Below are 12,954 nucleotides of genomic sequence, written 5' to 3'. Positions count from 1 at the left end.
AGTTCAGAATTTGACAAGAAAATTAGATAAGCATAGGTTTACTACTCCTTACTATCCTGAATGTAATGGGCTGGTAAAATCGTTCAATGAGACTTTGCAGAAGATCCTCTTTAAACTAGTGGAAGACCAATCCAAAGGTTTAGAACAAGTACTTGTATCACGCTTTATGGCCTTGTAGGATAATTTAGAAGACGAGTACAAGTTTCACCCCATTTCATTTGGTATATTGTTAGGAGGCTATAATACCCATGAATGTTATGTTTCCACAATGAAGCTTATAAGAAAATGTTAGTTGGATCAATTGGGGTTGAAAGTTAACAAAGGATTGAAACTGCATATATGCTACAACTGGAGAGACAATAAGCAATGGATTGTTATGAGAAACAAATTTTAAAATGAAAAGAATAGTTCAATGCACAATTGAGGAGGAATAACCTTGATAAGGGGATGTTAGTCATGAGATATAACAACAGTTTGGAATCTACTTTTCAAACTAAGTTTCGAGTCAGATGGAAAGGACCCTTTATGATCAAGTAGAAGTTTGAAAATGATATAGGATCTAGATGGGACGGTTCATAAAAGCAAGATCAATGGGTTCCATCTCAATAAATATATTTGTAGAATCATGTAAATACGGATGCTATAAGTAATATATATACAAATCATAAGAGTAGATTGTTGTGGTTAGCAATTTTGGACAGTTTTAGTATTCTGAATCCTGATGTTAATCAGAGGGTTCCAAATGATGGACAGCATACTCAAAGTATACTTTCACACTAGTAAGAGTGGCCCTCTCTCCATACATGATCCCGTAGGATCAAGTCCCTTATAGATACCACAAAATGTGCAGAGCGTCCCTTCAGTAAACCTAAGTTGGAGTCTTCATAAAAGAAGCCAACAAAGCCACCACAAAATATGTCCAATTGAGTGTGGATCAACGAAATCAAAGAGCCGACAAGGCACATGTATTGGGTTACATCGAGAAGGGGATCACTTACTGGCAATAACTTGGACTCGGGGTCCATGGGGCAAGAAATAGATCGACACTCAACCATACCAAACTCCGAAAGTATCTCAAAGATGTACCTATGCTAAAAAATAAAGATGCCATGTATCATCTCATAAATCTTTAGACCAAGGAAGAAGTGGAGGATCCCAAGATCCATCATGTCGAACTCATGTCCCTAGATCTCCCAAGGCCGATCACCTCCAGTGAGTCCATCCCTGTGATAATAAGGTCATCAACATACAAAATGACCAACACACACCTTGTAATAAAGATTGAGGTCATGATCCAAACAATGGAAGTCATTCTGTAAGAAGAAGCAATCAATCCTTTGGTACCAAGCTCAAGAAGCTTGCTTTAGGTACAAAGGGCCTTCCATAACTTGTAAACATTGTCCTCCCCTTGCACAAGAAAACCAGGAGGCTAGGAGACAAATCTCCTCCTCCAAGACACCATTCAAAAAGACCAACTTTGTGTTTATTTGATTAACTAGCCAACGGTGATGAGCAACTAGAGCCAAGATAGCTTGGATAGTGGTGCAAAGGTCTCAAAGTAATCCAAACCTGCCCACTGAGAGAATCCCTTGGCAACAAGCCGTGCCTTGTGCTTGTCCAAGGTTCCATTTGCAAGATACTTGGTCTTATAGACCCACTTCACACTGATCACCTTCCACTTCTTTGAATGAGGAACCAATCCCCACGTCTAGTTCCACTCAATAGAATCAACCTCAACATGCATAGCATTGTGCCAAACCTTATATGCAAGAGCCTCATCAACTGTAGTAGATTCATGGTCCTAAAGAATCCGTGGCATAAGGGCATAGTTCACGCAGAGTGAACTATTCTGTTGGGCCTGAATCCTGGCTAATTTGCGTGAATCAAGAGGTGTCTCAAGGAACTAAGTAGTCCCTAACTCCTACATGAGCCTCTGACCATCGAGGAATGGTGATAGGATCAACCTATTGCGAAGGAGACCAAGAGGCCTCCGATACCCAGAAAGCACCTGTCCGTGGAAGGGACTCCCCCCACTAAGAGAAGGCAAATCCTCCTCATCTAATGAGGAAGGCTCCCCCTCTGACGGCTCAATCCCCGTAAAGGAAACTTGAGGAGATGGGGAAGGGGTAGAAACACTTGATGACAAGGGAGTAGATGAAGGAGTTGGCAAGGGTGAAAGGGAAGAATGTGGGGAAGAAGAGGAAGGAGTCATAAACAAAGAGGGGATGCTGAGGGGTAACCTGGAAGGAAGGGAAGGGACTGATGGTTGTGTGGGGGGGGGGGGGGGGGGGTGCTCAGTCGATGACAAAGAACCACTTGTATCAGAAGAACCATCAATTGGATCTTCGGAGGCCAAAGCCTCATCAAAGATCATATCCCTACTCACCTCGATCATTTGAGTCTTTAGGTCAGAGCCGTTAGCCCTTCGTGGTCATGTTGTAGCCCACGAAGATAAGCTTCTTTGACTTGGGGTCAAGTTTGCTCCCTCTTTTCTTCTTGTCCACATGGACATATGTCTCACACCCAAAGATGCTAAAGTGGGAAACTGAAGGCTTCTTCCCAAGGGAAGCTAGAGAGTCATATCCTATAATGCTAAAGTAGCAGATGTGTTGCGGATATGTACCGCAATAGTCATTGCCTCATCCCATAAGGAATGGGGAAGATCTCTATACTCCGTCCATTTCGAGCTCAGTCGATGACAAAGAACCACTTGTATCAGAAGAACCATCAATTGGATCTTCGGAGGCCAAAGCCTCATCAAAGATCATATCCCTACTCACCTCGATCATTTGAGTCTTTAGGTCAGAGCCGTTAGCCCTTCGTGGTCATGTTGTAGCCCACGAAGATAAGCTTCTTTGACTTGGGGTCAAGTTTGCTCCCTCTTTTCTTCTTGTCCACATGGACATATGTCTCACACCCAAAGATGCTAAAGTGGGAAACTGAAGGCTTCTTCCCAAGGGAAGCTAGAGAGTCATATCCTATAATGCTAAAGTAGCAGATGTGTTGCGGATATGTACCGCAATAGCCACTGCCTCATCCCATAAGGAATGGGGAAGATCTCTATACTCCGTCCATTTCGAGCTCAGTCGATGACAAAGAACCACTTGTATCAGAAGAACCATCAATTGGATCTTCGGAGGCCAAAGCCTCATCAAAGATCATATCCCTACTCACCTTGATCATTTGAGTCTTTAGGTCAGAGCCGTTAGCCCTTCGTGGTCATGTTGTAGCCCACGAAGATAAGCTTCTTTGACTTGGGGTCAAGTTTGCTCCCTCTTTTCTTCTTGTCCACATGGACATATGTCTCACACCCAAAGATGCTTAAGTGGAAAATTGAAGGCTTCTTCCCAAGGGAAGCTAGAGAGTCATATCCTATAATGCTAAAGTAGCAGATGTGTTGCGGATATGTACCGCAATAGCCACTGCCTCATCCCATAAGGAATGGGGAAGATCTCTATACTCCGTCCATTTCGAGCATGGTCCAATTGACACACTTCACCATACCATTTTCTGATGGTGTGTTCAAATGGGAGTACTCCACCTTTAATACTGTGTTACTTGCAACATTGAGAAAATACATTAGAACAAAACTCGCTATCGTGGTTTGCTTGTACACATCAAAGTTTAACAAAGCTATGTGTCTCGGCAAGTACCTTCCATTTGTGACTTGCAAAAGTGGGAGTACACCTCGCTCTTGTACTCCAAGAAGTAGGGACACACATAACGACTAAAGTCATCAATAATCAGCATTAGATACTTAGCCTTCCCAAGGGAGGCCATGCCCATTGGTCCACAAAGGTCAGTGTGAACTAACTCAAGTAGTATCAAAGTCCTCTGAGTAGCAACTTGTGGATGAGACTACCTATGTTGCTTGCCCCTCAAGCAACTAGGGCAAAGAGTGTGAACATGAGGGAAATCAGAAAGTCCCTCCACCATCTACTTTCGAGAAGCTTGTCGAATAGCATTTAGATTTAAATGCCCATAACGAGCATGCCAAAGCAATTCAAGCTCATGGAAAGCCCGCACAGCAAGGGCTGTGACCATGTAAAGCCTACCCTCCTATATACCTGTCCAAAGAGCAGCTCTTGTAGATGCATCCTCCATTGTGACTACATCCTGGATGAAGATGACTCAAGTACCTAGATATATAAGACCATAAACAGACAAGAGACTAAAGCCCAAATCTGGTATATAGAGGACTTTGGCCAAAGAAGTATGCCAATCAAGTAATAGGGGAATGATTCCTACTCCACATACAGGGACATAAGAATTATCACCAATGATGACGGAGCCGCCTCTGGATCTCATGTCATGAGGCCAATCCTGGCAATAAGTCATGTGGGAAGAGGCTCCACTATCCATGAGCCAAGGGTTCTCCTTAGAAGAAGAAGCAAGTGTTGTATCCCCCACCTCAAACAGTGTACAAAGATGAGCTCTATAATAGTAGATGTGACCTTTGAATCCTTGGACCCCTCCTTAGGCTTCAAATGGGGGTACTTCTGCCAGCACTTCTCCTTAGGATGAGTGCCCTTGCCACAATGGGGGCACTTAGGTTTCTTGTTGGAATCCTTTGAATCATTCTTCTTGTTCTCCTGTTTGTTAGCCCATGGCTTTTCCTTCTTCCCTCCCCTAGAACCAACAGTAAAAGCTTTCATAGAGCCAAATCCATTGGTACCTATATCTCTAAGCCACTTATTATGCTCCAAGACTAGCAAGGCAAGATCCTCCCAAAGAAGTGTATCTTGGGTTCTTGAAGTCAAAACACTGGTGTAGAATACATCAACCTTTGGAGATGGCAACTAAGTCAATAGAATCATGGCCATGTCCTCAAAAGATATAGTTTGTCCGCCGAGAGATGCAAGGTTATCTCTCATATCCTCTAATTTGTTGATGTGGTCCTTCATGGAAGGAAAATCATCAACACTGAGCATCCGAAGCTTCTTCTCAAAAGATATGTGGTGAGCAAACATCTTCTAATGGTAGAGAGACATGAGCTTCTTCCAAACCTCTGCAACAATCTTCAATCTGCAAACATGCACTAGGAGCAATCATGTAAGTTCATAAAAGAAAGGATCTAGCTCAAGAGTTGAGCCGATCCCAAAGGTAGCTTAATCAATCATTGATCCCACTCTGGGATCCTCCATAGGATGAGGAACAGGATGAGAAACAAACTCCCAAAGGTCGAAGGTGTTGAGAATACACTCCACCTTACATGACCACAATGAATAGCTGGAACCATCCAAGCAGTCCTCCTTGGGCAAAGAAGGAAGTATAGGCACATGCACATGCCACAAAGGTTGCCATTGGAGGCATCTTAAGACCATGTGTACAAGTCTTGTGTGAAACATAGAGGGAAGAAAAGGAGAAGGCTGTTGTACAAACAGACTTGGTAACCTCCATTTTTCTCAAACTTTGCAAGGGCTAGCGCAATGATCTCTCCGCCTCTCAGTTGAATGATGAGAGACCTCATTCTCTAAGTCATCAAAGCCTTAAACTAGTGATAAGACATCTTTGATAACCTGCAATCACCAAAAAAGCTGCATTTGGCTGTCAACAGCAAGAAACAGGAGGAAGTCAGCTACAATTGATGTGTAGATGTGCTGCCTGTAAAGAATATACTATTGCCTGCTGCCAAAGACCATCACCAAGGGAGAAACCTATTGCCTCGAGTAGAAAATCTGCATTTGGAGGTCAAAAGATTGCCTTCTGGTGAGAAAACATGTCGCTTACAATCAGAGGACTGTGCAAAGGCTGAAAAGCTGTCACATCAAGTAGGAGAGTTGCCTGTGCAGCAAACACAAGGGTTGGGACTTGTGTTTTGAAGTCTGGGTGGTCACCTCTTCAAAAGGGTTCAACTATGTCTCATGTTAGGCGATGATACCATGTGAGAATGCGCAACAGAAGGACACAAACACAGAGAGAAAGGAAGAGAGAGACAACATGAAGAAGAAGGAAGAAATATGCATTGACTGAAAATGAATGTTGAATACAAAGGGAGGACTGATCAGTCCCTACATGCAGCCCAAGGCATTGGTGAGGGCTCCAGATCAAGCTCAAAATGATGATGGCAGCAGCAGCACCAGAGATGGAGGAGAATGCCTAAGTCAGAGGAGCAACCTGCAAAAGATGAATGCCAAAGTGAGGACTGGACAGCTATAAATAGTTGTAGATCTCCAAATCTGGTCGACTGTCAGAAATGGCCCAAAATCTGGCCGACCTGCTGCAAATGATCATAGGGCTGCAATAAATGCAGTCTAACTGCACAGAAAGATCCAACAAATAGTGACCTGGCATCCTAGGCAGTCCAGAGGCACTGGCAAGAGATGTAAACCGACTAACAAACATAGAAAAAGTGCCAGAAACAGAGGAAGTGCACACTAAAATGCTAGAGTTACTATGTCTCTCTATCCATATTACTATATGCAAATGACATAGTCCTCATCTCCAGCATGCCAAAGGGGTTGCAATGCCATCTAGATGCACTACAGGCCTTCTGTTAGGACAAGGATCTCACAATGAACCTTGGGAAAACCAAGGTTATGGTGTTTAATACTTCCTTCCAAGGGATTCAGCGATCCGTCTATCCAACCGAGCTATGTTTGCTGCCTCATCTTTCACTCTTGACGTCCATTGGCAATGTGCTTGTGGCATTTCTCAATGAGATGACCTTGGTTTCCAGCAATAGCTGCATCTTTTCTTCTTCCCCTAATTCTTCACAACACTAGAGTTCAAAGATGGGATGCCTTGTGGAGACACGCCAGGGTTTGTAGAGAAATTACTAAGAGTATGAACTTGACTAACACACAGTGAACTTCAACACGAATGCAAAGGAAAAAGAAGAAGAAGAAATTGAACAATGAGTGTATGCTAAATGAGTGAATGATTAAAGAAAGAGACACAAATGTGTGGGTTCAAGGTGCGGAGACTCTCCAATAACCACTCTTTCTTGTGGGAGTGGGCTGAGGGAGTGTTCTTTGAGAATGGACCCTGAGTGCAGCAAATTAAAAGTGTACGGACATGACTAGTACAGGGGATTTAGAGAAGAATGCAAAAGAAGAAGACTTTGAAGAATGAATGAATGCCAAATGAATGATTGATGAATGGAAGAGACAGAAATGTGTGAGCTCAAGGATTGGAAACACTCCAACAACCAGTGTGTCTCATGGGAGCAGGCTGAGGGGGAGTGTTGCTCTTCAAGAATGGGTCTCGAGTGCAACAAACCACTTATGTCAGAGAAGAAGCCTATAGAGCATGGGTCCTATAAATAAGCAAGAGAATGGGAACTGGACAACTTGATCTATGAGCTTATAAATATGGCAGACTCGACTATAATGGTGAAAATGGTTTGACCTAAAATGGTTGCCTTGACAGGTGGCAAAATGTGCCAGGACATCGCATTGACTGGATTATGTGAGTCCCTAGATATGGAGCTGGACATCAAATCTCTTTGTTTTCTGGTGAGTGCAGGTTCCAGCCAGGACAAATATACATACTCCCAGGTCGACATTTGCAAATGGTCTGGGGCTACAAGCCAATGATCTTTTGAACTTGTATAGCTGCCTGATGATTTCGTAGTGTGTTTTCAGATGAGCATGCTTGGATTTGTGTTCTCCTTGTAAATTTCTGTTGCTTTCACCTCTTTGAGTTTCCACACTAGTAATGTAAAGAAAGTAAGAAGAAGGTGCATGTGTGCACAAGTCATTTTGGTTTTCACCCCATGTAGGGAATATTACCATAAAAAAGGCGTGCAGTTGTGCATGCCTTATTCAATAAATATCTTAAGAAAGGTCTTCACAAAAAACACATGTTTTTTGAAATGCAGATCTTTAATGTTTATTAAATAGTGGTTGTTCTAGTATATTTACTTTCATTATGACCTTACCATGGATCATTCTGGCACAGGATTGCTTGCTGTGTCCAACAGGGTTTGCTGCCAATATGGCAGTTATGACAACTATCACAAGTATGATACCTAGTTCTGCTGATGCTGCGATAGATGACAGGGTTGCAATATTTTCAGATGCCTTGAATCATGCATCCATAGTCGATGGAATTCGGTTAGGCAGAAGACAGATCAAAACGGAGTTTGCAATTTACCAACATTGTGATGTTGACCATTTGAACCAACTCCTGTAAGAGGTTGACATATGTTCACTTGGATTGAGAACTACTGTCTAATATGCAGCAGTTAAGAATGCGTGATTTCTCAGACAAATATTGAAGATGACCCACTTTTGCTATGCTTCTTTCTTTATACAGGTCCAATTGTAAGCATGAGAGAAAGATAGTAGTGACTGATAGGTAAGTTATTGTGTATAAATATATTCCTATAAACATTCAGCTGCATGTTGTTTGTTGGTTTTCTTTTTCATTTTTCAAGGGTCTTTTTTGAATTGGGTGTCCTTTTCTGTTAGTTTATATTGAATTCATATTAGTATAGTGCAACTTTGCAGTCAACTCTCTGGGTTAGAGAAACTTCAACTGAAACCAACCTGACTTTAGTCACTAGTTGGATGGGAAAGGCATTGGACTCTTTACTGTTGCTTGAAGGCTAGCAAAATATACAAAACAGTTAGTATGTGCTAGATTCCTGCAGAGTTTCAAGATAATTCTTTTATTTTAAAATGCAGATGTTTCAAGAGCCAAATCTTTGTAAAGCTTGATTTTGAAGATGTGGCAAATGTTCTGAATTAAAATTTCTGCAGTCTGAGCCTCTGAAACTCCTGGTCAACAGAACTTATGTTTTGTTTGCAGCTTGTTCAGTATGGATGGTGATTTTGCACCAATTGTGGAATTAGTTGCTCTGAGGAAGAAGTACAAATTCTTGCTTGTAGTTGATGATGTAAGCTTTTCTTCTTATTACAATGCTTTACCTTGTTGAACTTCTTAACCCTGAAATCTGTTGATGCCCTTCCTAGCTTACATGTAGTTGTCACAGGCACATGGAACTTTGATATGTGGGGATAATGGAGGTGGTGTTGCAGAGGCATTTAATGTGGAAGGCGAACTGGATATAGTTGTTGGCACCTTGAGCAAGGCTGTAGGGTGCCAAGGGGGTTTCATTACCTGCAGGTGTGATACTTTCATGTTTGTTTACTCTAGCATCATCCATTTTGTTGATTGAGTTCATGTTTTGATGGGAAGAGCTGCCTCTCAGTAGAATGCCAATCTGTTCTCTTCTATATAGTTACTATCACAACTTACTCCTGCCTTTTGGAACCCCAAACAAAGGATGGTTCGCTTAATTTCTCAAGTTCATGACATACATGCTTGTATGTTTTACGATGTGCTCATAGATGTGCATTGAACTTCACAGTAATGCACCGCAAATATTATCGACTTCCCAAGTCTTTATGTTTTGGATAGCACTGAGCTTAGTGTGCTTGTACTTGATATTACTACTTTCAGGCGGTTGATTTTGAGAATGGATCAATGAAAATGGTTACCCCAGAATGTATTCTTTTTTGTTGCCTTTTATGCTTTCTTTCACATGATGAGTTTTGCAAACAAGAGGACGTCTTCTGTTTGCCTTCAAGGTCTCAAAACCTTCATCAGTCGTGCCACCCCTTCATTTAAAAATAATTGTAGTGTAACTCCTTAGTCTGGTGCTGATAGTTTTTAATCTGCAGTGCAGTCGCAAGTGGAAGCAGTTAATACAATCGAAGGGCCGCTCGTTTGTGTTCTCAACTGCTCTTCCTGTTCCAGTTGTAGCCGCTGCACATGGTAGAATAAGGGTTACTTACTAGACAGTTGTTTGGCAGTCTCTAATAGCAATGAATGTTGTTTTTCAGGGAGACCTGTGGAGTTTTGCATTTATCTATTTATTAACATTTTTGTTTAATATTTATTGGTGGTTTGTTTTTTGGCGGGGGCCTTCCCCATTTGAATCCTGCAGCTGCTATTCTTGTTGCTCGAGAAGAAAAATGGCGGAGAACGGCTGTATGGGACAGGGTACACCAGTTTTCGAATGCTACAGGCTTCCATTTTACAAGTCCAATTGCTCCTATCATTCTTGGCAGTGAAGAGAGAGCCTTGAAAGCCAGCAGGTATTTCTCACTATTACTTTTAATGTGAATTGGTTTTCAAAGTCTCTTTAGTGGGATTTGAATTTCAGATACACGATGCATAACTTGATCTTAAAAGAAAGACAATTTTTGTTTTGTTCGTTATCATTGGATAGGCTTGCACCTTTACCACTTGTTTCTATTAACTTCTCAAAGAGACCTGGTTTCATCCTCACAACCGTGGTCCAAATTGTCAATGTTGCACTAACATCAATAGACGAAATATGAGCACATGAATGGGTATAGCGAAGCAAAACTTATTCAGGAAAAAAAAGGAAAACTTCCAGACAGCTGTGGGACAGCTGAGACGACAGAGCTTAGGGTAGAGACTATCAGTTTGCAAGCTTACAAATGATTGAATAGATTTATTTAAACTGTGGTACTCGACATATTCATCATGAAAATTTACTAAAATAACCTAATTATATTTACATCCTTATCTTATCCTACTATCCATCATTGGAAATAAGCCTTAGGCTAGGGGCAGAGAAGGGGTCTCTTGAATTTGTGCAATCTTTTCTCCCATTGCCTGTATTTTTCATGGGATCTGCTGTGTTTTATCCAATGTTATCAAGGCAAATAGTTGTAAGTAGGTAAAGGCACGCTTGTATAAACTTTCACATGTTAACCGGGCTGGTTTCTTTTAGCTAATAGTTATATACATGTCTGTCAGTAATCAGTCTAAATGGAGGTTGCAACATTGTCCCAAGGCATTTTTCAAGTAAATTTAATAAACCTTTTTTCTTCTTGCCAGGTCATTGATGTTAGCTGGGTTTCATGTGACTGCAATCAGACCACCTACAGTAGCTAAACATTCATCCAGGTGTGCTTTACTGTGTCAGATTTGAACATGAACAATGCACTCCATAATCATTTTAACCTGTTACTGCAAAAGCACCATCTTCTTTTAGCTCTCTAGCCTTGCATAGTGTATCATGCATAGGATGAAATTTTGCTGACAGGTTTGTGTCAAAAATATGGGTGTTTGCTGTCCTTCTGAAGATATATATCTGTGTTCTGTTCTGGACCGACTAAAAGATTGAATGAAATGGGAGAATATCTCAAAGAAAGAATCCCATGGTTTAAAAGGAACAACATATTCACTAATACACAAAATAAACTTATGTTTTTCAAATTGGTAGCACTTTGTGTTCCTTTTTAAATGGTTAAATTTGCATATGCTGTCCTCCTCAGGATTGTTTCAAGAAATAGCTTATGTAGTCCCTTGTTCACACTTTCATGACTTTATGACTCCAATTTACTGTTTTCTGTGCAGATTGCGTATAACATTATCTGCTGCACATACTCCTGAACATGTAGAAGCACTTGCAGCAGCTGTTGCTCCTTGGATCAAGAGTGCTTATTTAGTTGTGCCTTCTTCCATTCTAGTTCAGAGTACTGGAAATGAATCTGCCTTGTCAAGCCTGTCAGAGGAGGAACGGGTTCTTGACAAGAAAGAACAGCCTTTTTCTTCCAGTTGGATAACTGAAGATATTAGAGCAAAATTGTGATGTTTGGTGTATTTCATCTTGCCTTCTGAGATAATGCATGGTACCAGGTATGGTTGGTAATGAATGTGTGGAGCATCCAACCTTTTTCATTCTAATGACCTGAGTCATTCAGAAAACAAGAGCATATGATTCTTTTAGCCAAAATGTTCTTTGTGCGAAAAACCCACAGTTTTTGTAAGGACTTTCAACATTTTTTGTAAGGCTTGATTCAAAAACAAGTCCATTCTCAGCAAATTGACTGTTCCTTTATACACTTCTGAAATAGCTTTTCACCTAAACAAAGCAAAACTTCTATGAATCACTAGAGCACATGATTTCAATATATATCTCATCAACACGATGGCTCAGAATGAGTTTCTGTTGGACATAACTCTTCCATACTTTTTTTTTTTGGCAAGTAAAATGTGGCTGATTATATTACTCAAAAAGACTGATTACAACAGAGTGCTCATGCTCAACAGACTAGCTGGAGCTCATGAAAATCACAAATACATCATGTATACAAGCCTCTCAAGGCGGTCTGGGGGGGATGGGGGCAAGAAGCCATGGAGGGGGGGTGTATCACCATCTAGGGCTGCTTGCCTGCATCACGAAAAACAGGTCATGGCTGCCCCAAGTGCGCATGAAATGACATCGGAGCTCTTGATGAGCCCTGGACTTGCCCTGCACCTGATCCCATCGGCCACGGAGGGAGTGGATAATGGAGGTCCAGAGCTTTGCCAAGGTCGCTTGTACTGAAAGTCTCTCTCCACCGAAAGCCTCTTGACACCGCACCTTCTAGATATGCCAACTAGTAAGACTCCCTATAATCTCCCATACCTTAGACCGGTCTGCTGTGGGCTCCAGTACCTGGCGGATGGGTAGAGCCTCCAAATCGACCACTGCGCTCGACCTTGCCTCGATAATGAATATCGTGTCGTGTATTCCGACCTCATATAGAAGGTGACGGCCATGGTTGACTACCTGCCAACAAAAGGCTCCCCATGAGATACATCCAAGGCTGGGTGCTATACGACGAAGGATGCATCATGCTCCTCTCCACACGAGCTGCGCCGCCTCACACGACCAAAGGCAGTGCTTTGGGGCTTCCAGAAACTGCTGTGTGCAGCGCTTACAACCTCCCTCCTGCTGCATCTGGGCAAGCCAACTTCCCACCACCAAGCCTCCATGTTTTACCAACCATAAGAAAAACGATACCCTCCTCGGCCTCAAGCTATCCCATAGGCGGCGCCAGAAGGTTCGTCGGAAAGGCTCCGTGATGTTGTGCTCCGCCCAATGCCTGCTACATGGCGGCGCCAGAAGGTCCGTCGAAAAGGCTCCGTGATGTTGTGCGCCGCCCAATGCCTGCTACATGACGGGGCCAAATCCATATCCTCTTG

At 42.2% G+C, this 12,954-nt stretch overlaps 1 protein-coding gene across 1 annotated transcript in view; it reads left to right on the top strand.

Moving 5' to 3' along the window:
* Window positions 1–11,905, top strand: part of BIOF (biotin F) — a 47,767-nt gene extending 35,862 nt beyond the window's left edge. Inside the window, exons 4-11 of the mRNA XM_087686040.1 lie at window positions 7,903–8,132; window positions 8,260–8,301; window positions 8,755–8,842; window positions 8,939–9,072; window positions 9,635–9,723; window positions 9,896–10,046; window positions 10,819–10,887; window positions 11,341–11,905. Of these exons, the coding sequence (XP_087542166.1) occupies window positions 7,903–8,132; window positions 8,260–8,301; window positions 8,755–8,842; window positions 8,939–9,072; window positions 9,635–9,723; window positions 9,896–10,046; window positions 10,819–10,887; window positions 11,341–11,575 (1,038 nt within the window). The 3' untranslated portion in view covers window positions 11,576–11,905. The remainder of the gene's footprint in view (window positions 1–7,902; window positions 8,133–8,259; window positions 8,302–8,754; window positions 8,843–8,938; window positions 9,073–9,634; window positions 9,724–9,895; window positions 10,047–10,818; window positions 10,888–11,340) is intronic.
* Window positions 11,906–12,954: the final 1,049 nt, after the last annotated feature.

The sequence above is a fragment of the Lygodium microphyllum genome, chromosome 10 (genome assembly GCF_053477565.2).
Source record: "Lygodium microphyllum isolate KBCC chromosome 10, Lygodium_microphyllum_v1.1.10, whole genome shotgun sequence".
Classification (NCBI taxonomy): domain Eukaryota; kingdom Viridiplantae; phylum Streptophyta; class Polypodiopsida; order Schizaeales; family Lygodiaceae; genus Lygodium; species Lygodium microphyllum.
Note: the sequence above shows the minus strand (reverse complement) of the source record. Positions and strands in the feature narration are given on the sequence as shown.